The sequence below is a fragment of the Colletotrichum paranaense genome (assembly GCF_030867605.1).
Source record: "Colletotrichum paranaense strain IMI 384185 chromosome Unknown Scaffold_5.1, whole genome shotgun sequence".
Classification (NCBI taxonomy): Eukaryota; Fungi; Ascomycota; class Sordariomycetes; order Glomerellales; family Glomerellaceae; genus Colletotrichum; species Colletotrichum paranaense.
Window position 1 is genome coordinate 810828 of NW_026848963.1, and position 23702 is coordinate 834529.

The following is a 23702-nucleotide window of genomic DNA, read 5'->3' on the forward strand; positions in this document are numbered from 1 at the left end:
TTATGCAGCTCGAACATTAAAGCATGTTGAGAGCTGACATGTTCTGGAAAACATGTCCTGCTCAACTCTCGTCCATCCTCTCAGCTTTTGCTGGAGGAATGGAACAGAGGAGCGACGGCGAGGAGCCATGGGGCAGTGTGTATCGAGCAGCAATGCTGGCGCAGGCACCAGCGATGCCGAAAGGCCTGACGCTCGCTGTCAAACTCCCGGCTGCCAGAGAGTCTGCGATCCAGGGTCCAAATCACGATACTGCACTCAGCATGCCGTCTGTAGACGGCAGGGATGCGTGAGGCCTCGATACCGCAAGGGCCCATATTGTCAGGAACACATGTGTAAGTGTTCCACTAGGCCGCTTCGGCCTTTCGACAACGTACGACTTCTCTCTGACTCCAGGACCAGATACGTGTCGAGTCTCCAGATGTCCCAATAATCAAGCCAAACTTCACGATGCGCGATTTACCAATCATTTATGCTGGGACCACCAACCCCCCGAAGTCCAAGATGCGTACCTGCTCGGATACCTGTTTGGCGGGGAGGATATCCACGCGGCCAACGCAAACGAGCCTCAGCAACAACAGCAACAACGCAGCAGGCGCAGGCGTTCTCGCCAGAAGCCAAAGTCCGCACCGGCCACAACGCAACCTACAATCCTAGCCGAGCCTCGAAACCAGGCATCCGAAGACCCCTCGCCAAGTTCAGACGACGACGATGTTATAGTCGCAGCTCATCAGCTGTCCACCATAGGCGAGGAACCGGAAAGAGAAGACGCCATGCGCTCAACGCAGATATCTCGACAGGAGAAGCCTGGAACAGCGTCAGGAACAGCGCCGGGAACACCGACGGCTCGTCGGAGTCAGAAGACGGTTCACTTCGCAGATCCTGTCCCTCGAGCCTCCGTAGCCGCTGAAAAACCATCCGTCGAGACGACGGCGGATACCCGGGTTGCGGAACCCCTCTCCTCGTCCGCGGCAGCCCGTCTTCGAACCTCCCACCACCGGCGAAGCCTGGATGGACGGTCCGGATATCGGTCTTCGCCAAAGACGTCTGGCAGTGTCGCCGCTCCGGCTACGAATAACCGTGAGAGGCGTCATAGTACCGGCAGTGCCCCAAAGTCTGTCGACGTCAAGCGGACAACGAGAACGAGGGCCAACCGCTGAGGCCTATCCTCTGGAGACGCACAGGACGGAGGCACAGAGGGTCCCTTGTAATGCTGCACGAACCAAGCTTCGACATTGCGTCACAGCAAAGTCCCATGACACATCTCTCCCACCAGATGCCCCCTCGTTTCTTTATCGTCAACAGTCATACGAGCCCGCTTTCCTATCACATCTCTTCAGAAATAGCCCCGGTAATCTCTTGGGTGGGGGTCTCATCTGAATGCAGGCGGAAGATAGGTAATGGTGCTAAAGATACAGCGTAATTATCTCTCAACGGGCGGTAGAAGAGTTCCACCTCTGAGCGTCGGGCACGGCATTTGGCGGGGTAATGGCGGGGTACGGGTGCGAACAGGGTGCTGCAAACTACCTCACGCCGAACCATTACCACCACCACTACCGCCGCAAGCCCACAAGCCCGCGCCAAACCGCCCGCCTACCCGACTAGCCAAAGCCTCGCCGTCTCTCTTCCTTCCCGTCCCTCCTTCTTTACCTTACTTGCTGATCTTCTACCCAATTCCGTCGCAACTCTCTACTTTATTCAATTCCCTCTCTCGGCATAAGATCGTCTCCGTCTCAAATTTCCAGATCAGCGACAAGATTTCATTCCCGACCGGCGCAATACACACGCCCACCCACCCGACAAAACACAAGCCATCGCCAACAATGGCCTCCCTCCCCTCACAACATCCGTCGCTGGCCCTCCACCTAACAGACCGCGCCCTCAACCCGATCTTGACCTCGGCGCACTCCCAATCCCAACTCGAGGCACTCACTTCCCTGACGACGACCTCTCTGACCGCTCATGCCGCCGCGAACCGCTTCTCCCTCGGCCCCGCCCAGCGCATCATTGTCGAGCACGGCCCGGGCAGTCCCGTCGTCCTAGCCTCCTTCCTCAACGGCGCCGATGCCCTGCCGAACTCGGGCGGAGAGAGCTCCGTCCCCTCAGCGTCAAAGTCCTCGTCGAGACCCGTATCCTCGGGTGTCGCCGGCGCTGCCCCGATAACAGAGCCATCTTCCGCAGCGGGGGCGTCAGCGAGAGCGATACCTGAGACGGGCAAGCGAGGCGAAGAGCCAGAGAACGCGGCGCCGATGCTGGTCGGCGTGGTGGTCGCGGCGACGGGTGAGGAGGCCATGGAAGCGCGCCGCGCCGCGGGCAGACTCGAGAGGGTGGGCAGGGAGTTCCAACGAGAATGGGTCGCCGAAGAAGGAACGGGCGACGCAGATGGTCTCGGTCGTTGAACACACATATACACACACACATTCACATATCAATAGGACGATGGAGGAGAGTATGGTCAGATCGTAAAAAAATGGGGCAAAGGATGTCCCTGGTGGAAGGTCAACGATGCCCAGAGGAAAGCGATAGCGATGTCGTGGCCTGGGAAGTTCGAGTCGGGGCAGGGCATATATGGTCCTTTCATGAGGATTACGAGCAACGAGATCACGGTCACATGGGGGACCCGATACGGAAACCAAACCAGGCTACGGTATGGGGTGGGTTAGGCGTACAGGACTGCGCGAGTTCGCGTTAATCATAATCTTTGGATTTTTGACGGTCTCTCTATATACCGAGTTCATTTTCCCCGTGAAACGTCCGTCATTGCGTTTAAAAAAAAATAAGAACAATCGCCAATTAACCAATTTCTACCCTAGGTATGACCGCTTTAAATGATCTGCTGGAAAGCACGGTTGAGAGGAGAGCGAACGTTGGGAACGTCCTTCCAGAATTCGACGGTGGCGACCGCGCGCTTGGCGATGCCCTCGGGGGTGAACTCGAACTTCTATAGAGTGGGTTAGAATGACTGACGAACAGTACTTAGATCGAAACGAGAAACTTGCCTTGTAGACGTCCTTGTAAGGACCGGAAGCACCGAAGCGGTTGATACCGAACTGCTCGTGGGAGTATCTCTCCCAGCCGAGGGTGGACATGACCTCGACGGACATGATGGGCTTGCCGTCGGGCAGGACGGACAGCTTGTACTCCTTGGACTGGGAGTCGAAGACCTCCGTGCAGGGCATGGAGACAACGCGGGCAGCGATGTTGTGCTTCTCCTTGAGGTACTTAACGGCGTCAACGCAGATGCAGACCTCGGAACCGGTGGAGACGAGGGTGATGTCGGCGTTGGGGTCCTCGTGCAAGACGTATCCACCCTTGATACCCTTCTCGATGACGGAGCCCTCGAGTTGGGGCAGGTTCTGGCGAGAGAGAGCGATGATGGAGGGGGTGTGCTTGGAGGTCAAAGAGACGTAGTAAGCGGCGGAGGTCTCGTTACCGTCGGCCGGGCGCCAGACCATGTTGTTGGGCAGAGCGCGGAAGTGGGCGAGGGTCTCGATAGGCTGGTGAGTGGGGCCGTCCTCACCAAGACCGATAGAGTCGTGGGTGGCAACCCAGATGGCGCGGATCTGGGACAGGGCGGACAGACGGACGGATCCGGCGGCGTAGGAGACGAAGTTGAGGAAGGTACCTCCGTAGGGGATGATGGTACCGTAGGCAGCGAGACCGTTCATGATGGCACCCATGCCGTGCTCACGGACACCGTAGCGGATGTAGCGACCGGCGTAGTCACCGAGGCCAGTGGCGGGAGCCTGGAAGTCGACAGCCTCCTTCCAGCGGGTAAGGTTGGAGCCGGTCAAATCGGCGGAACCACCGACAAGCTCGGGAACAATCTGGTGGATCTTCTGGAGGACGGTCTCGGACAGCTTGCGAGAGGCAATGGCGGGATCGGCGGGAGTGTAGACGGGCAGAGACTTCTCCCAGCCCTCGGGGAGGTCACCCTTGAGGCGACGGCTGAGGTCCTTGGCCTCGTTGGGGTACTTCTCACCGTACTTGGCGAAAAGCTTGTTCCACTCCTCCTCGGCAGCGGCGCCCTCGGCGGCGTGCTTGTTGTAGAGGTCGTAGACCTCCTGGGGAACAGCGAAGGACTGCTCGGGGCTGAAGCCGAACTTCTCCTTGAGCTGCTTGATGTCGTCGGCCTTGAGGGGAGAGCCGTGGACACCGTGGGTGCCCTGCTGAAGGGAGCCGAAACCGATGGTGGTTCTCAGCTTGATGAGAGTGGGCTTGTCCTTGGACTGCTGGGCCTTGGCAATGGCCTTCTCGATGCTGTCGAGGTCGTTGTCACCGTCATCGACGATGAGGACCTCCCAGCCGAATGACTCGTATCTCTTGACGACATCCTCAGTGAAGGCGACGTTGGTGTCACCGTCAATGGAGATGTGGTTGTCGTCGTAGATGGCAATGAGGTTGCCGAGCTGGAGGTGACCAGCCAGGGAAGAGGCCTCACCAGAGACACCCTCCATCAAGCAACCATCACCAAGGAAGGTGTAGGTGTAGTTGTCGGACAGGCTGAAGCCGTCCTTGTTGTAGACAGCGGCGGTGTGAGCCTGGGCAATGGCCAGACCAACAGCGTTGGAGATACCCTGACCGAGAGGACCAGTGGTGACCTCAATGCCGGGGGTGTCGTGAGCCTCGGGGTGACCGGGGGTGATGCTGTCGACCGTCTGTAGAGCCTGTCAGGAAATGGCTCATTCTCTCACTTGTTGAGTCATTGTCAAACTTACGCGGAACTTCTTCAGGTCGTCGATGGAGACGCCGTAGCCGAAGAGGTGGAGGAGAGCATACTGAAGCATGCAGCCGTGTCCGTTGCTGATGGTAGGTTAGCCAAAGATATTCGATTCGGGAACTGGAAGCTATGTTCGGGCGGTTCAACTTACGAGAGAACGAAACGGTCACGGTTGAGCCAGTTGGGGTTCTTGGGGTTGAACTTCATGAACTTGTTGAACAGGACGTGAGCGACCGGCGCCATACCCCTAGAAAATGAATTGGTAAGCTTCTGTGCCCCGATTCCATCGTGAAATACGTGTAGTGTGAGTGAATACGTACATAGGCGCACCGGGGTGGCCGGAGTTGCTGTTGAAGGTGGCATCGACCTGGGAATCGCAGACTCGGTCAGTTTCTTGTCCAAACACAAATTGACGATGAGGCTCTCGACGGAAAGCTCATTGAGGCGGGCCAAGGAGCTCGGTGCTAGATGACATGATCGCAGCACCGTGGATGGTGGTGGTGGTCTCAATGGCGGGGTAACGACAAATCCTCAACGAAGAAGCGTGTAGGCGGGGTAAAAATCTGGCGGGCGGATGAAACTCACAGCGAGCAGGCGGATCGTGTTGATCGCCTTCCAGTCTTGTTCGGTGTAACCCATGATGTCTGATTTTCTTCCAAGAGTTTTGATGTAGAACTCGGTCAGGGGAAGAAGAGAATGTGGTGTGAAGGAGGGAGGAAATTTAAAGGAGACGGAGGAGGAGGAGGAGGATGGAACAAAAGTAGAGGAACGAGAAGGAGTGGGAGAGGAGGCGGTAATGTACCTCAGGTATTCCGACACAAAACAGCAGCAACCTTTTGCCTCAGAGCGTACCTCAGCAGTCCCGTCACTGCGTATGTCGGCCAGGAAGGTAATTATTGAGCATCCGGTGGGGACCTGACGTGGGCGTGGACAAGGACCAGAGGGGGGGGCACTTGGAGGGGTGGAGGGGTGGAGGGGCAGAAGGGGGACCAGGCACAGACCACTGACGCCGCGGCCGGATTCTCTCAAGAAGGGAACAACACGACACCAGACGAGACAAGCCACTGGGAAGAGGAGGTCACCACACGGTGGGATGCTTGTTGCCGGGGGATTCGTTGTTGCCCACTCCAGGCACAGAGGTGAATTGGATTGCTCTGATGTGATATGTCCATCTTGCACTTCCATTTTCTTGGATACCTTGGAATTCCAGAAAGGCTACGATACTTGGAGGTACCTCGCATTTCCAAATAGCTGAGGTAAGGAAGCACTACTTACTTTTGGTACCTGTAGGTAGCCACTCCCCTTGCCGGCGCGGAAGAGGTACATTGGCTCGCTTGGAGCTCTGTCTGTACAGTAAGGTAAGGTACCTCAGCCAAGGTAGCTTGGCCTTACTGAGAGCTTTTTTTTTTTTTTTTTTTTTTTTTTTTTTTGGCGGGATGCCCGGACTCAACCTCATCTCAGTACCTACCTTACCTCAGCCCTCAGCTGCCACGATACCTCGAACATGGAACGGCAAGAGATACTTAACTCGCTACATGCCTTAGGTTGGTTAAGTAAAAGTCACTCATGTCACTTTTCGGTGTCTTCCCCCCTCGCCCATCACCATCCATCATCATCATCATCATCCATCATCCATCATCCATCTTCACAATCACATGGAGTGGGGGTTTTTCCAACGTGTCCCGCATCTCTTCCATTTTTGTCGCATCTCCAGTTTTCGGCCTTGGGAACGGTACACAGCGCCTTCAGCTCGTCTCAAGTCTCAACAACCTCGTCGTCCGGCAAAAAAAGCTGTGGGCTGACTGACTGGTGTCGACTTGTCCCATCTGCTGCCACCTCTTCTTGGCCTCTTCTGGCTTTTTTTTGCCCCTCCTATCGTCTAGCCACTCATCTTTCTCGCCCTTGTATTGGTGGGCTTTGTCGGCTCAATCGTAGACCGCACTCTTCACTCTCATTATTACCCGTCCGTGGTCGACGTGCTTCCATGTACTACTACCATAGGTATTCCAATTCACCCGGCAACCCCTGTGAGGCAAAAATGTCCGACCTTCGACTTGCGATTCCCTCTCTGCCGCGTCCCGACCTCGGTGTCCGGGCTATCCCATCTCGACGAATCATACCGCACTCGGCGCACCAGGTTCAACCACATCTGCACACTGCACCAGCAGCAAGTCCACCGCCATGGGAACACCCTCACTCAGCACCCAAAAGCCATATCAACTGTATCACAATTTTTTAATTTTTTATTTTGGCTGTGACGTATCTCACCCCCATGAACTGACTCTCGATTCCTTCCAGAAGCTCGCTCGTTGCCTGTATTGACTCGTGCGAACAACAATATCTATGGATCATGGAGACAGTCTGTCGTCATAATGCCCACATAGCACAACGATTCACCTGGGTCCCTTTCGGTATCTGCCACGACCTGGCAACATCGGCTCGCCTTGGAGGATCTTGACTAATCCGTGGAGATGGCTGCATCTTTTGGGTATCTCCGGCCCACCCTATCGCTTCTCCAGTCTTTCCGGCCAGTAGCCTCGCGCTATTTTATTCACTCACGATGCTGCGTCGCCGTCGGCCATAGGCCCAGCGCGTGCCGGACTTTAAAGCCTCGTCCAAGCAGATGGCCCAGAGAGAGCCAAGCGCCGAAAATACCCCTACTACGCCTCCGTCGCCTCCAGTTCTCTCGCTCGCGTTGTTTCAAGCCGGCGACGCGGATAAGCTCTGGCCCTCCGATACCACCTGGACCACCCTGGCATCGCCTGGCTTCCCTTCTTTTGCTGAGCATCAGATCCAGTCATGTCAGTGGACCCTGAATGCATGATGACACCCTTCGTGTCCCCTATCAATTTTTTTTTCTATTTCACCGTTCGGTCGCAGGGCCGACTCGCAGGCTGCAGCCTTCTTCTGCCTGTAGACGCAGCAGCATCAGAATGCAGCCCCTCCGGCCCCTCTACGGGCGGGCGCCGTCTTGCATCGAGATGCGCAACATCCGTTGATAATGTCAAGGTTAGGACAGGCCAGCGCGGGCGTTCTACGGTCAGCGCGGTAGAATACCGCAGAGTACGTCAAGACGCACTCAATAAAATATGCCCAGGTGGGCTGGGTTGTCTGATGTGAATATGCGACCAAACGTCGATAACTCGACCGAGTTTTCACGTTTTCTCGACCCCTTGGTATGTCTCAGAACGCGGTACTCGGCGCCGGTTGAATGTATGCCGCAGACACTCAACACCACGATCTACTTTGTTCGGCGCCTCAATGCTTTTCTCTACGCCGTACGAGACGGTAGACCTACTCACACTCTTCTAGGCGATGTGCCACCCCTCCGGAGCCGGTGAGCACGGGCCATCCGTCTGGGATCCGGCCAGTTTCGTATTTATCCGCGCAAATCAAGGCGGCCGCAGGCCCAAGCTCCCTTCTTCCCTGCGGATGACATCAAGCCTCTCCACCCGCATATCCGCCGCTTCACGCAGCGTGTATCCGTCCACGCCGTTGTTGGTCGAGATTGAGCGGGAGAAGGTGCGGAAAATTCTGTGGTTTCGGGTTCGAAATTATCGAGATTTCGAGAGCCATGCTTTGCCTTATTTTGAGTGAAACGAGTTTAGCCTCAACGGTGCAACTTCGGACACTGGCCGTGGCTAATCGGGCCTTGTGTTCCTTTCGCTGACCAGGCTTTGGCAGACGTATGGGTTCGGGCGGCGCAATGAGTTCGAGCTTGCTCTTGGCGGTGCATCTGAGATAGTGAGGCTGATCTTTACTCAGCGTTAACGAGGTTTCTTACTCGTAATATGTTTTGTTTTCATGGAGCGACTACATAAGCAATGTCTCATGGGTGTTGTGAGATCTCATCATGAGCTTCACATCCAAGTAAACGGCTCATATGAGCTCGCTCAGTGTGCACTAACCTCAAAAGCGGGCGGTGTGGATCCTGCCCGATTGAGTTTTCGCCTCACCCAATGTCAACGACCGCAAGTGAACGATTTGGAGATATCAGATCAACGTGAGACTGAACAGCTGTATCGTGACAATCTGATCTTGTGCTTCTGAATAGCAGAAGAGAACACAGTGAGCTGCAACTGTCACTCGGAAGCCAGTATCCCAAAGTTCGCCCTCAACTCAATTTTTTCTTCATTACAACTACCCCTCCATTTTTACCCCTCCATTACAAAAATCTAGACTTCACAACTTCCATAGCCTCACAAACGTATACGCCAGTTCAAGAAAGCCGACGAGACTTTTACTTCCTCTGCAGCCATGGGTAAAAAAATGAAGGTCGAGCACAACATCCGCGACACATCCCACAACGCCGCAAACTCCAAAAAGACCACGGGCAAGCCAGCAAAGCAACAAAAAGCCAAGCCCAAAGCTCAACCGGAATCTCAAGGGCAGGCATCATCGTCTTCTGCAGACAACACAAACGCAGTCGACGCCCTCCCCCTCATCCACCAGCAACGCCTCCTCTCCTCCTTCGCCTCCGCCTTCCAACCCGTCCTCGTCTCGCCCGCCTTCGCCACGATCCTGCAAGAAGTCAAGGCCGCGCTCTACGCCCGCGACTTTGACGCCGCCTTCACTTCTGCGAAACCCGAGAGCTTGGATGCGTATGCTGCGAGGTGGAGTCCCACCCGCGCTCTGGCGTACGCTGTCGTCCTGCTGGGTATCGCGGAGCACCTTGAGGGGCTGGAGGTTCAGGTCAAGAAGGCTGAAGACGAGGCTGGAGCTGAGGTAGCTGAAGCAGCCGAGGGCCTTCAAAAGTTGATCGTCGAGGACAAGACGGGTGATGCGCCCCGGGATCAGAACTCCTCCTCCCCTCCCTCCACCGACGATCAGGAAGTTCCTCCCGCAGCGGAGGACGATGCCGTCACCCCTCCACCACCCGCCTCGGAACCAACCGAGGCCAACACCACAGTCACCCCCAAGACGACGATACAAATCAAAAAGGAAATCAAGATCCTCTCCATCGGCGGCGGCGCCGCAGAACTAGCTGCCCTAGCAGCCTACCTCTCCCAACAACCAGCCTACCTAAAAGGCACAATCACCTGCCTCGACGCCGCCCCCTGGGCCCCCGTAGTCTCCAAGCTCCACGCCGCACTCACGGTCCCGCCCCCGGCCTCGCGGTACGCAAACGAGGCCCAAGCCACCGCCGCAGCCCTCGTGGACCCCGCGGCGCGGCTCTCCTCCTCCTTTTCCCACCTCGACGCCCTCGCGATGTCACGGGACCAGCTCTCTCAAACGATAGGCAAAGAGGCATTACTCATCACATTACTATTTACCCTCAACGAGCTCTACACTGCCGCGGGAATCGGCAAGACCACCGCTTTCCTCCTAAACCTGACCGCCACCGTGCCCCTCGGCTCCCTGCTCCTCGTCGTCGACAGCCCCGGGAGCTACTCCGAGGCAGCCGTCGGCAAGGAGTCGAAAAAGTACCCCATGCAGTGGCTCATGGACCACACTCTCGTCAACAAGCCCCAAAAGGACGGTGTGTTCCCGGGCTGTCGGTGGGAAAAGGTCGAGTCCAATGACTCCGTCTGGTTCCGCCTCGCCGAGTCTCTAAACTACCCAATCCCTCTGGAAAATATGCGCTACCAAATGCACCTGTATCGCGCAACGAAACCCTAAAGCAAGGAACAAACAATGCCAGAAAAGCAACAATGGTGTATGTGTGCGCGTGTGTGTGCCAGGAAAAGCCACTTCATGCCCAGACGAGCCTCTTCAGAGAGTAGCTGATGTGGTCCAGCAGCCCAGTGCTTTGCCTCGCCTCCTCTAGCGAAATGATTTCGCCCTTCTCGATTATGCTCTCGGTGCCCGGCTTCTCCTTGCCAGGCTGACTCAGGAACGCCAGCCGCTCAATGTCTGCGCAAATGCTGACAACCTGCTGGATCTCGCTGAGCTTGGGTTCTTCGCCCGTCACGGCGGCGGATGACTGAGAGTACGGGGCCTTGAAAGCGAGCTTGCGCACTGGCGGCGCCTTGGGGCGCCCACCACCCAGCAAGCTGCTCAAGGCAAACTGAGGCTGTTGCTGTTGTTGCTTCTGCTGCTGTTGCTCCGAAGGGGCCGCATCCGTCTTGGTCTTTGCAATGCCCAGGTTCGAAAAGGTCCTGGTATTCGTCCTCGTAACGTCGTTCTTGCCTGGTTGGTACGACACAACGAAGCCAACATTCTTCATCTCGTCCGTCTGCCCGGGAGAGACTGTCGAGATGATGTATGTTCCAAACTTGATACCGACAACGTGGGCTAGATCAATCCGCTCAAACGAAGAGACCTTGTCCATGTTCCAGTCAAATCGGCAGAGATATAACGCAGCATCCGTTAGAAGTAGTACCACCTCCTCAAAAGGCATGGCCCGCAAGGAGTCGGACTGATGCGGGCTGAAGAGGACCCAACCACCCATGAACTCTTCGTTTTCGTCAGAAATGACGCGCCTTTGAGAAAGCTCGATAGCCTGCTCCCTCATTTTCAGCATCGAGACAGCAGGGTCTTTTGTCATCATCTCAGCTTCGAACTCTTGGAAGACCATGGAGTTCACGTTGCCCAGAAGGAAATCGATGGCAGCTTGACTGAAGTAGTCGTTGACCATTCTAGGTTTGGGGTTAGCAAGAGTACATGATAGAAAAAAAATTTTAAGACCAAAACATCTTACCCATTGTAGTACCGGGTCAAAGAAAGGCCAAGATCATTCAATGTGCCGCCAAGGTTCCTCTTCTTGGTTCTTGTGTAGTCACCCTTCATGGCCGCAGTAGATGCATACTGCTTCGACACAGCATCACCATTGTCTGCCCAGAGCGTGTTGAACCACTGCGTTTGCTGGTCGACTTGAGCGGCAAGATCATAGCCTTCGACTTTCAACTGAGACTCGAGCATGAATTTTCCAAACGAGCTCTGGCACACGTTTGTCCTGTCGAGGCAGTCCATACAGTTTGTGCGCAAGACGCCATGTTGTATTGCAGTGATTTGACCAGCCTCTTCCACGGTGCTTCCGAAACCTTCCAATTTGTCGCGGAGAGTATCGAGGAGCTGGCTGACGTTCTCAAATTTCATTCCCTTGCAAGCTGAATGGAAATCAAACCATTCAAAACCGACGGTGTCATCTTGGTCTTTCGCTTCTTCCTCGTTCAACCGCTGCACTGTCTTTTCATACTGATTGCCGACAGTTGCTTCTACGCCATGTTTCTCAACGAGATTGACAATCTGCAAAAGCCCATATTCTGACTTCAGCCGCTCCAGGTGCTTTTTCGTTGCAGTATAGTTGGCTTCGGGCGAGTGCTGAATGACTGGCGCAGGTTTGAGAGAGACCGGCGACTGTGTGAAGAATAGCGGAATGCTGCCCCGGATTTGAAGAAAAGAGTAAATCTTTGAAGGCTTGTCCCAGGAAGTGCTCGAAAGAATCTGCTCAGTTTCAACCGCATTGGCAACATAACCCTGCTCATCGATGCCTCGTCTCAAGTATCTGAGACCAGCCCTCTGTGTCGAACGCCGCGAGATTATTGTCAACAAAAACTTCTTTTCGGTAGAGCGCAGATCGATCGAGTCACGGACTGCTTCCGGTGAGGGTGAAGATGGTTCAGCTTCGGGCTGTCTCATGGTCGATAGCTCCACGGAATCCCCGAGACCTTCGTCGTGTTGAGGAGGGCTGCTATCTACTACGAAGCTCTTCTGAGAAACGAAGCCCTGCATGAGCGGAAGCAACAAAGCATCCTCTCCAGCCTCCGTAAATGGCTTTAATGTGTTCTTGTTCCAGAAGAACATCGGGTCCACGCGCTCATGAAGAGGTATCTCATCGGATTGAGCATGGGAACGACTCGACCAACGCCGCGTGATATCGAAGTCGTAAGAAAAGAAGAAGCTTCTAGATGAGCCGTAAAAGATCTGGGTCATCCGCAGAAGCTTCGGCAGAAGTGTGGATGCCGTTGTTGGTTCGTTAACGTCGCCAACAGATGGCCGCGGAGGAGCATTCTTGACTGGACCGTGGTCAACGGACCGTCGTACTTGGTGCGCGGCTCCGCTCCAGCCTGCTGATCTCTTCTGATCCTGCGTCCATCCGCTCTTGCTGAACCAGGTCTGCGCGAACCTCCCGTAGCTTCCTCTCCTGCCGATAACATCTTTCGCTACAGTACTCTTTACAGTCTCGAGATCCTTGTCGCTGTCGGCTTTAGCTTCTTGCGCAGGGTCTTCGACTTCATCCCCGCTTGCTGGAAGCTCGATATAGTCATCGCTGTCGCTATCGTTGGCGTCCTTGTCTGTGGTGCGATCTTGAAGCTCTAGGGCTGTCTTGGCGATAGCTTCTCCAGCTTCTTGTTGCGATGCGCATGGAGTAATGGCGACTTCGGTGACGACATAGATCGGAAAACCGCAAATTTGCGCCACTTGCTGGCGCCGAGTGATCGTGATAAGATAGCTGAGACGGGAAACTGTGATCAAACCTGCATTTCCTGAGAATTAACATCAAAGCTACAACAATTATGGAGTGCAGCTAGAAGCTCGGGTGCCGCACCTATAACGCCGAAGGCTTCGAAGGAAGAATTTGGCTGAGAAAGGTCGGGAATTTGCTCTCGCGGAGCAGAACTAATTGATGCGTCGCCATATTTGATCCTGACCGGCTGCGCAGGGCGCTGTCCTTTGGTCACAAATGGTTGTATGATAAGGCCGTCGACCGCGGCGCAGATGATGATCTTGCGAGCGATACCGGGCATCTTGCGATTCAGCGCGGTCCGGAATGCGATTCGGAATCAACGTAATGCGCGAGAAGAAATGGAGATTCTATGAGGAGAAGAGACAGGCCAAAAGATTCACCCAAGAATGCACGAAAGAATTATTAGTTATGCTGGGCCGCAATAACAACATTGGCGGCGTGGGAAGAGGATGCAGAGAAGAATGGGGCGTTGTGCGCGACACGAACTGCTGATGATGGCGGGCCAAAAATCGTGCATGTAGCTATGACATGGGTGGTGGGCCGCGGGGTAACGTCAGTGTGCATTTGCTGGGCCAGGTGCGAGTCGCTGAGACAGCAAGCGCAGGTCACGCCTAAGACACCGGCCCGATGAGTGGTTCAGTCTGCTCATTAGACGCCAGGTCTGCATTCGTTTTCGCGTCTTCACCGACAATCCAATCGTCGAAGATAAGGCGAGCAAGCAAGGTAGCGTGGGTAGTAAAAGTAAGAAACCGCCTTACTTGCTCTTCAGGTAGAGTTGTTATTCCGTTGTATGTGGCAGGTTCCCCCACTGGCTCGTCCCGAGTCAAGCACCGCTAAATGCACAAATTGTGACCATTGCATATTTAGGAGTTTGAGTTTTCGACAATAATCAATTGACAGTTTTCTGGACCACACCAACTCGCAGGAGTCCACTTACAGACAGGCGCATTCACATAGCTGTTTTCGCAGCCAGTTACCTTGCGTTCCGTCACTGTAGCAGATACCACGGAGAGAATAGGACCCGAGAATAGCTAGTCGACGCCTATCAACAATTCAGACTTTTCCATTCCAAACCATTTTCCAGCATGTCCCAAGATGTATCATAATACACTGCCCATTATCCTACGTCGGGGGTATCTTAGATGGCGAGTCTCTCGATCTTGTCCTTGAGGGCGCGGATGGGGCCGGCGAGCTCAGAGCCTTCGTTGGAGGTGATGCTGCAAGCAATGACGGCGCGGGAGACACCGCAGGCACGGCCAAGAGCGGTCTTGGACTTGACGTAAACGTAGGGGACGTTCTTGTCCTCAGAAAGGAGGGGAAGGTGGAGAACGATCGAGAGAGGGTTGGTGTCCGCAGCTGGTCGGCAAAGTTAGCATCGTTTCGTCAACAACGGTCGACGGGGTGGCCATACCGAGAATGATGAGCTCAGAGACACCACGGTTGAGGGTCTTGGTAGCCTCGTTGGCGCCCTTCTTCAGCTGGCGGTAGTGCTGGCACTGCTGGACCATGTCCAGAAGCTCTTGCTGAAGAGCATCGTCGGCAAGGGGCCAGGCAGCGGATTCAGACATTGTTGAGGATGTAAGGTGTCGAGTGATGTCTGCAGGAGACAATCAGCTATTTGCAATTGGCAATTGGGAGGTATCAAGAACTTACCGATGTTATGGTGCAGGGTTCCTTGCGTTGGCTCGCCCTGATGGTGAGATAAAAGATCGGTGGAAGTACGGTGGTGAACGTGAAGATCCAAAGAGTTCAAACTCAAGCCGATGAAAAAAAAAATATCCCACTTCCCCAAATTTCGACGGTAGATTCCGTTGGAAAGTGGGGCCTGGCTCCTGCAGCTCCAAGCCAGCCACCTCGGAGACCACATTTAGCCGGTCTCCGGGCACCGCCTCCTCCTTGTATTACGTAAGGGCACGGAGCTGTGAACGCGCCGCAAAACCTTGCAACCAACCAGAAGGCCAACCTGGAAACGAGATCTTAACAAGCACACCTCATCTCGAGTAGTCGCCGACGCAGCATCGAACATCGCCCGCCCCAACAATCATCACCGCAATCGTCCCAGCCCAGCTGCCGCCGCATTTCCTTCAACTTCGACTCGTCTCGACGTCTTCTTCGACTTTTTTAGCCAGTCAAAATCCACATAAACCGCCAAAATGCCTTCCGAGCTTTGGTACGTCAACAACATGCTTGTTTGCCCCCGTTGACGAGCTCCTATCCATCAATCGAAGCTCCCAACTCCATCATTTTCGATGCCCAACTTGCGCGAACAGCTTTGTACTACATTTCTGAAGCTCATCTGCTAACGCGATAATGTCACAGCCCCGTCTATGCGGTTCGTCCTCCCTGTGCCTACCGAGTCATCGATCCATGACGTCGCCCCCTTCCTACCTGGGATGAGCCATTTGGGCATCGTTCGACATCGCGTCCACGACATCGCTAACTCGCTATAGCCCTTCTTCGGAGCCATGGGTTGCACCGTCGCCATTGTCTTCACCTGCCTGGGTGCCTCCTACGGTACCGCAAAGTCTGGTGTCGGTATCTCGGCTATGGGTGTCCTCCGCCCTGACCTGATCGTCAAGAGTACGAACCGGCATTCACAATCGACGGCCATGCATGCATGGTCTAGCTGCATCGACATTTGCTAATCATCATATAGACATTGTTCCCGTCATTATGGCTGGTATCATTGCTATTTACGGTCTCGTCGTTTCCGTGCTTATCTCCGACGGCCTTCAGCAGCAGATGGCCCTCTACACTGGTTTCATCCAGTTCGGTGCTGGTCTCTCTGTCGGTCTTGCTGGTCTTGCTGCTGGTTTCGCCATTGGTATCGTCGGTGATGCTGGTGTCCGTGGAACTGCTCAACAGCCCCGTCTCTTCGTCGGCATGATTCTTATTCTCATTTTCGCCGAAGTCTTGGGTACGCCACATCAACCCCGCCTGTAAACGCGGTCTTTACTGACATGACTGTCTCTAGGTCTTTACGGCTTGATTGTCGCCCTTCTTATGAACTCCAAGGCCACTCAGGACGTCACCTGCTAAGCGACAACATCAATACGACGAATGCTCGGTTGAACGGTTGACAAGATGTACTTAAGCCACAACTTGCACGGGCATCACTGCCACAGGGCGGACAAATATCATCAGCAGGCGCGTCGAAAACTCGAATCAAAGGTTTAAAGGCATAGGCGTGGGAACGGTCAAGGGTCACGAAATGCCATGTTTGGGACGATCGGGGACTGCTTCGATCATGGATCAAACGTATATGTACTATTTTGCCATCAAGGTATGCTATCCATTCAGGGGGGCGATTGCTCAGCATAGACATCGGTGATGGGAGAACGGAATTGTAGTCTAGGTTGCGACAATGTGTTTTTTATGCGTCTACTATTTTGTTCAAGTTCCTCCCCCTATGCTTCCACAGTGTGATGTTTGGTGATTCCGTACTCAATGTATGCTGCCCTGACGCTTATCTTTACTGCTCGTACAGCCTGATGCTGAGCGGATTGGAGATTTCAAGTCAGATTTCTGGCCAACAGCCCAAAGATCAGGAACAGACCAAATTGCATTCGTATTCTTCAAGAACCACCTTCTCGGTGCTTAACCCAGACTAGTCCGACTGTAATGTCTTGCCAAAGCCTAACAGGGTATCGAGACGGATACAAACAGTGACATGCTCTTGTGGGGAAGCACCATTCAGGCTGAGTAATGGACTGTGAAGCTACTTACGGGCGGGAATGCTTGAGACCTTGGGCTTGCCTTGGTCTGTACCTCACGTCAACCAAAGTGAATAGTGCTAGGCTCTAGCCCTTTCAAGGGTGTGTGAGCAACCTCGTGGTCCTGAAAACCTTGGTAGAGTACTCAATCCTGCTTGTCCACAGCAACAACCCAGAAACTGTAAACTCTAGCAAAGTTTTGCTTTTCTATCGTGACCGGGATGTATCAAGGTACTTTTTGCATAAGGAGCCTTACAAGCAACTGGGTCACTTTGCCAGAGGTGTGATCTTTCAACATGTTTCATTTTACTCATTTTACTCGATTTCAGAGGACAGCGTGCCTAACAAAACGCTGCCCACACGTGACAAAGAAAGCCGCGGTGATGCCAAAGAACAAGGCACCACTTCTGTTATATAATTACAAGTCCTTATGCCAACCATGTCTTCTCGCACATGATGCCGGCAACTTTTCTTTTTCACCATTCGTGTACCATTACCCCTTGCCGATGGCTACCGGTCTTAAAACCACTTGGCGACCGGCTCCAGGTGAAGAAGCGAACCATATACAGACAGAAATGGCCCGATGGCCGTGGCATAAGACGCCTAGTTTTTGGGAGTGTTTGGTGGAGTCGTCACTTAGATGACGTACTGAAGAGGAGTTAGCCATTGATTCCTTTCGTCACAGCAGAAGCATCGGAACTTACGGGGATGAAGAGGTAGGGAACCTCGCGCTCGTACTGGGTCCAGGCATCACCGTACTTTTGGCGGCAGCGGTGGATATCGCGGGCAGCACGGTGGGCAATCATGCCACAGAAGAAGACGGGGTAGAACCAGGGGAAGGGGCTCTTGAAGCCCGTGATCAGACCCCAGCAGATGGCGAAGAAAGCATCGCACGTGTAGTGGATCTTACGGGCGTAGCCGTACCAGCCATCAGCGAGGATGACATCGCCCTTGTCCGAGGTAATAGTCTTGGGGTTCTTGACCGTCTGCCACGGGAGCTGGGGGAAGGTCTTGCGGGCGACGAGCTGGCCGCGCTCCTGGGCGCGGAAACCGTTCTTCTGACTGTTGGTGGTGTCCCAGATCCAGTAGACGAAGAGGTATGAGACGAAGAGGAAGCCGAGCGCGATGGGGTTCCACTTGTACTCGGAAGGGTGGTGGTTGGCCAGGAAAATGGTGCAGTGGCAGTACGAGAGAGGGACACCAGCAAGGTTCCAGAAGATGAGCATGAAGCCCCACTTCTCGTAGTACATGTCCCAGGTCGGAACGATGAGCTGCTCACCCTTGGCGCAGGCGTTGGCGTAGAGGTAGTGGGCCATAACCAGGAAGAGCACCTCGCCAGAGACGTAGCCGTACTTTTCGTACTGGCGGGCGGCAGCACCGCAGCTGAGACCGAAGAGGATGAACCAGGGAATGCGAACCTCGAAGAACATCTTGAAGTCCAAGATGCCAAACATGCGGGGGTTCAGCTCGGCGCCGAGGAAGAAGTCGTAGATGGGGTAGCCGGTCATGCGGTGCTGGGCACCTCTCCAGAGAGCGGAGAAGTAGGCAACAAAGGCCACGAGGAAGCCGCTGAGAATAGCCACAGACATCAGGGGGCCAAACTCGTCGAGGAAGGTGTAGAGAGGGAACAGTCCGGTGAAGTGAAGGACGGCCATGACCGCAATCGTGAAGTAGAAGCTGACGTAGGCGTTGCAGAAGTACTTGAGCTGCTTGCCGTTCTCGTGAGCCAGAGGCTTGCCCCAGGCCCAGACACCGGGCAACACACAGTAGCAGATGCCCTCGAAGGTGAAGAAGGTCCAGTAGATGCGCCAGGCGCGCAGAGAGGGGAATGCGCCGGTGTAGACAAGGTCCACGAGATGACGGGCAAACTCGCCCCAGCTCTGGCCCTGCTCACGGGTAGGGACGCCGCCATTATAGTAGGTGGCTCCAATCCACATGTACCACATGAGCAGAGGGAAGCCGATCATCAGCGACATGGTGCCAATGCTGCCTCCGAACTCGAACTCGCCCGAGGCATCGATCTTGGGGTCCGTACCGACCTCCCAGCCGTCGATGATGGTGCCCTTCTTATACGTCGGCTGGGCATCCTCCTTGGGCGTGGCGGCATGCCCATTGGTCGCTGTCTCAACCTTCACCTGGGCGTAACCATTGCTGTGGCCGTTGGCGATGGGCTCCTCCTTGACATGTCCATTGGTGTATCCGTTGGCGTGGCCATTGGTGTGGCCGTTGGTCAGGGATTCGTCAAAGTCGGCCTTGCCGTTCGCCGGTGCCGTCTCTGCCTCGTCGTCGAGCTCCTCGCGGAACTTTCCCGTGGTGCGTCGTCTCGGGGCACGGGGTTGCGGCTTCGACTCGGTAACCTCTGCGCCGGTGGCGGCCTCGGGAGACTTGCGTCTAGAAGAAACACGCCGAGGGGTCTCGACCATGCCCTCAAAGAGCTCCTTCTTCCTATTCAGTGGGTTAGCATAGATAAGCAGAGAGTCGTTCGCTAGAGTATTAACCCATTGGGAGAGGAAACACGGGCGGCCATGGTTTCGGTTTGCGACAAAGTTGGCAATGGGGAGTGCGCCAAGGTGTCGTCTGATGTATTCGCAACAGATCCAATTGCTTCGCGAAATGGTTCCAAGCCAGAGAGGGAAAGAGAAATCACAATTCGACTAACCTAGGAGTCTGGCGCAACGAGTATCTGCCCGTCATGTTTACTGTCTCTTTTTATACAGAATGACAGAAATCTTCAGCGTGGGGTCATGCACCTCTCGTGTAGCTGAGCTAGATGCCAAAGTCCGTGCCGGGGTTCGAGGATGGGATTGTTCAGCAGCAACGATGTTCGTCCAAGGTCCAAGGCATAGACAATCGGGGACGTGGAGGCGGTCTAGGACGGAGAATCCGAGTACGACCAGACGAGGCGTCGAGGGGTGGCGTGCAGGACGGGAAGATGAGAGACTCAGACCCGGACGGCTTCACGTCAAACTTGGTAGTGTGTCCTCGGATTTCGATTGGGCCCTTGCCGCCTGCCTTCTGCCACTCAAAATTTTGTTGACATTTGTGTTTGCCCCCTTTCTGCCGGTAGTCAAGGGTCACGAACAGAGTTGAAATTGGAGGTACTTATTTTTGTGTGGCCCCTACGTGCAAATGACAAGTATCGTCTCTAACCTTCTCGGGAGCTTCCTCGGCTGCAGGGGACCCGCATATGCACCTCTCGTCTAGACGACCCGCCAATAAGAAGCTTAGTTTTGCTTCAATTAAGATCCGGTCATCAAAGATTCCGAACTTTGGGCCCCCGCTACCGCGCTGCTAGACGAAGCTCGCCGCTGCACTTGAGCCATGCGGCACCCGCCTGCGCTGACGGCGCATATCGATCGATGTTTGCCCTGAAGCTCCAAATCTCCGACCAGACGGGAGCTCCCCTTTTGCTAGACGATGCCTGCATGACATGCATTGCTCGTTTGGATTCAGCCAGGATCGATATTGAAGCCTGGTCGGACTGGGCGGTCATTCAAACTCCCCGGATTTCCGTCACGCAACGACGGAGCTCATAATCAACGGGGGTGTTCCTAGGAAATGAGGATAGCTCAAGTTGGTTCGGGGATTGCTGGCTCCCTCTATTTGATAGTCTGACGGCAACATTTGTAGATGATGGACAGATTGGTCTGGAGTTTCTTTTCGTATACTCGCCGCAGCATCGAAATGGAGACAGACGTGGTCATCGTAACATGATGTGAAGGTGAACCAACGCATATTATGACGTGAAATCGCCGGCACCACGAGCCATTGCTATCCTACAGCTGCCATCCCGAAGTGAGGTCTGCATCAACTAGCACCCATGAGGTCGTCAATGACCTGCTCCGAATAAACGACACACACCGAGCAAACATTTTGGCAAGGCTGTATGCATTAATGTAGAAGAAAGAATAAGCCTGTATGGCCAGGTCAGTCAACCAGACTTGACCAGTACGCTATTCAAGTCCTGAATATCACCTGTATACCTCGAACGCGGGAGCTCATCGCACACTACCTTACAGTATGCAAATGCGTCCTGCAGAAGGAAACAGGATTCAACTGCCTCAGTCATCAGCAGACTCAAGTGCTGCCTCAAATGAATGCCTCAATTCTCGCCAGGATCTTAGGTTGGTAGACGTGCATCGTGAGCTCGTGATGAGGCATCAACTTTAGGCAGGACGGCCCAGTAATACGTACATGTACGTACTGCACAGCAAAAATTTGGCCTCAAGTTCTCCCGGGGTACGTATCTTTACTGATTGTGCCCTCTGCACAGACCAGTCCACAAACCTATATAATCCCCTCCACCCACCGCGCCTTTGCCTGTTTTCTTTCTTTTCTCCTTAGCTCTTCTTTGCCTTTTGGCTTAGATCAAGTGTAGTATCTGTTCTTTTCAGTTTAATCTCTGAAAGATGCCTATTGGCATCACATTGATTATTCCTATTTTTGATCTCCAGGAGATGGGCCTCTGCGGCTTGCTGTATGCCCTCTCCACCGTGTCCCTGGTATTTCACTGCCTCCAGGCGACGCAAATCCTGATCTTTCATTGCTCTGTCTGGGTTGTCCAGGCGTGTGAAGAAGGTTCCTTGCTTTAGTTCATTCAGTATTCAAGTATGTGGTATATTGAGCTGCTATCGTGATTGATTTTATGAATGTTGTAGTCAGATACTACCTGCAGTAAGACTGGCAGAATGTCGAGCGAAGCTCTCCATATCGGGCGAGTGCTGCTCCAATTGTCAGGCCTGACCGCCTTCCATTTGCATGGTTTTCCTCGAGATTTCGACCATCAACGACATCGTGAAGCCGCCCGGACTGCCAGTATATCGTTAAACTGCTGGTAGTTGTGACAAATTATCTCCTTGTCAGTAAAAGCCAGTCGCTGCCGTAAGTAAAACTCTGACTTTTCTTCTGGTCGCCTCCTCCAGCGTAACGACGTCACAAATCGCGGGGCTCTTTTCATCTACCAAATTCAAATCTCACCACCAAGATTGTTGTTGCTTCAGAGGCAGGGCTGAACAATCGCACGTATTTTGCCGATCAAACCTGTTGACTTCAAATCGACCGTATTTTTGCATCATCGCTCATACATCTCCCAGAACTTTAACAACACAGCCGCTCAGACACACACCTCACCACTCACCATGGACAGCGACACCAACATGGTTGAGGTGCCGGCCTCCCGCCTGCTCGACCCCCAGATCTTTGAGCACCTCAAGAACAAGATCGAAGAAGACCAGGAAGTCCGTGATCAAATGAGTCAGACTGTCCAGAAGCTCGACCGGGCCATCTCCTACGTCCAGGGTCTGCTCTCACGCATTCACGCCACCCCTCGTCAACAGTGTGAGTACTCTACTAGGCATGACTGCAGTCGGTCGCCTCGCCTGTAGTTACCCACGACTGACTGTTGACGCAGACGGCCCCTTTTTGGCTGACGTTCAGGCGGGCATCCAGAAGGAGATTGAGGTCATTGGAGAGCTCCAAGAAATCGCTTCCAAGCATCCATACTACAAGTAGGCATCCATCTCGTGCCGCCCAGGCACCATCGTCTGACTCCTCGCCAGATACAACCAGAAGTGGAACCGCCAAGTGCAGAACGCCATCTTCACCGTCCTTCTTACCGGATGGTTAGGCGGCCTCACAGCAGATGGCAAGCCCGGCCCCATCGCTCGTCTCCTGACTCTCGAGGAAGTCGGTGAAATCTTCAAAGGTACCACCCAAACTGCCCCGCAGGCAACCACGGCCGCCTTGCGCTAACTCTTTGACAGTCCCTGTTAACCTCAAGGACCGCGATGCGTTCCACCTCACCATCGAGGAGTACCTCCTCGCCCTCACCGACCTGACCTCGGAGCTCTCCCGTCTCGCCACCAACGCCGTCACACTCGCCGACTTTTCCATGCCCGTCGAGATCAGCAGTTTCGTCAAGGACCTGTTTGCCGGGTTCCAGCTGCTCAACCTCAAGAACGACATCCTCCGCAAGCGTGTCGACGCGGTCAAGTATGATGTCAAGCGTGTCGAGGATGTCGTGTATGACCTTTCGCTCCGCAACCTGATTCCGCAAAAGAAGGAGGCTGCCGCTGAGCCGAAGGCATAGGCACACCTTATGTATCGGAAGCAAAAGTTGGCGAGATTTACACTCGCACCTCTGAACCGAGATAGACCATGGCCATCTTGGACCTAGGATTAGGAAGAGGAAATCGCATTAAATGCGATGTTTGAAGGATTCAAGAACCAGGTTTGAAAATGAATAATTGTACTCAATGAATTATTCCCAAGGCACGATGTTTTATTTTCTATTTGACATGTTACTATTCCGCGAAGCTCTGGGTTCTCGGGTCTCCTATCTCTGGTCAGGTTTGACAAAGGGTGCTGCAGCTATTCCGAAACAACAATTCTGCTGAAAATACGATGCTTCTTGCTAGAATTTTGAGAAGGAAGTCATTTCTTGCAGAATACACGTCTTTGTGCTACTTACACCACTCGCCATCAAGTTGATCTGGTTCATCTAGCGCTCACGGGAATTGAAAGATTTCAGCAGAAACAGCTGACTTTGCTCTTTCCCAAAAATGCCCCCATACCTTGCCTTCAACAATAAGGCAGGTAGGCACCTCTGCAGAATCTCGTGCCGCCAGATTACTCCTGCCATATCCTCCACTCGTGCCTTCCCGCGTCGTGCGCTCGGAAGGTGCTGGCAGGGCAGGGTGGGTCACAAGGCACTTACGGGCCCCACACCTCAAAGCTACATATACCCGCTGAGTCCCGCTCCCCTCAACCAACTATCACTGGATGTCAACACCCACCAATCCCCGATAGTCTAGTGGTGAGGATATCTGCTTGTCATTGGGGAAATCCCACGATTCGCAGGGGA

At 54.2% G+C, this 23702-nt stretch overlaps 9 protein-coding genes across 9 annotated transcripts; 5 read left to right on the forward strand and 4 right to left on the reverse strand.

Moving 5' to 3' along the window:
- Positions 1-23: 23 nt before the first annotated feature.
- On the forward strand, positions 24-1157 carry CPAR01_06599 (uncharacterized protein; the record flags this gene model as incomplete). Its single annotated transcript, XM_060490871.1, has 2 exons — positions 24-286; positions 419-1157. 2 exons carry the CDS (start codon positions 24-26, stop codon positions 1155-1157), a joined length of 1002 nt encoding a protein of 333 aa, XP_060349745.1.
- A 663-nt stretch (positions 1158-1820) lies between these two features.
- CPAR01_06600 (uncharacterized protein) lies at positions 1821-2396 on the forward strand (the record flags this gene model as incomplete). Its single annotated transcript, XM_060490872.1, has 1 exon — positions 1821-2396. One exon carries the CDS (start codon positions 1821-1823, stop codon positions 2394-2396), a length of 576 nt encoding a protein of 191 aa, XP_060349746.1.
- A 425-nt stretch (positions 2397-2821) lies between these two features.
- CPAR01_06601 (transketolase) lies at positions 2822-5356 on the reverse strand (the record flags this gene model as incomplete). The annotated part of the gene is made up of 6 exons (XM_060490873.1): positions 2822-2938; positions 3006-4655; positions 4716-4800; positions 4869-4964; positions 5038-5084; positions 5303-5356. The coding sequence occupies 6 exons, from the start codon at positions 5354-5356 to the stop codon at positions 2822-2824; spliced, it is 2049 nt and encodes a 682-aa protein (XP_060349747.1).
- Positions 5357-8986: 3630 nt separating this feature from the next.
- Positions 8987-10336, forward strand: CPAR01_06602 (uncharacterized protein; the record flags this gene model as incomplete). Its single annotated transcript, XM_060490874.1, has 1 exon — positions 8987-10336. One exon carries the CDS (start codon positions 8987-8989, stop codon positions 10334-10336), a length of 1350 nt encoding a protein of 449 aa, XP_060349748.1.
- Positions 10337-10409: 73 nt separating this feature from the next.
- Positions 10410-13407, reverse strand: CPAR01_06603 (uncharacterized protein; the record flags this gene model as incomplete). Its single annotated transcript, XM_060490875.1, has 3 exons — positions 10410-11295; positions 11358-13146; positions 13209-13407. 3 exons carry the CDS (start codon positions 13405-13407, stop codon positions 10410-10412), a joined length of 2874 nt encoding a protein of 957 aa, XP_060349749.1.
- An 858-nt stretch (positions 13408-14265) lies between these two features.
- On the reverse strand, positions 14266-14695 carry CPAR01_06604 (ribonucleoprotein-associated protein; the record flags this gene model as incomplete). The annotated part of the gene is made up of 2 exons (XM_060490876.1): positions 14266-14483; positions 14539-14695. The coding sequence occupies 2 exons, from the start codon at positions 14693-14695 to the stop codon at positions 14266-14268; spliced, it is 375 nt and encodes a 124-aa protein (XP_060349750.1).
- A 585-nt stretch (positions 14696-15280) lies between these two features.
- Positions 15281-16166, forward strand: CPAR01_06605 (V-type proton ATPase proteolipid subunit; the record flags this gene model as incomplete). Its single annotated transcript, XM_060490877.1, has 5 exons — positions 15281-15297; positions 15447-15459; positions 15578-15707; positions 15784-16044; positions 16102-16166. The coding sequence occupies 5 exons, from the start codon at positions 15281-15283 to the stop codon at positions 16164-16166; spliced, it is 486 nt and encodes a 161-aa protein (XP_060349751.1).
- Positions 16167-17476: 1310 nt separating this feature from the next.
- Positions 17477-19367, reverse strand: CPAR01_06606 (ergosterol biosynthesis ERG4/ERG24 family protein; the record flags this gene model as incomplete). Its single annotated transcript, XM_060490878.1, has 3 exons — positions 17477-17488; positions 17545-19285; positions 19339-19367. 3 exons carry the CDS (start codon positions 19365-19367, stop codon positions 17477-17479), a joined length of 1782 nt encoding a protein of 593 aa, XP_060349752.1.
- Positions 19368-21978: 2611 nt separating this feature from the next.
- CPAR01_06607 (translin) lies at positions 21979-22928 on the forward strand (the record flags this gene model as incomplete). The annotated part of the gene is made up of 4 exons (XM_060490879.1): positions 21979-22177; positions 22251-22347; positions 22399-22544; positions 22603-22928. 4 exons carry the CDS (start codon positions 21979-21981, stop codon positions 22926-22928), a joined length of 768 nt encoding a protein of 255 aa, XP_060349753.1.
- Between the last annotated feature and the right edge of the window lie 774 nt (positions 22929-23702).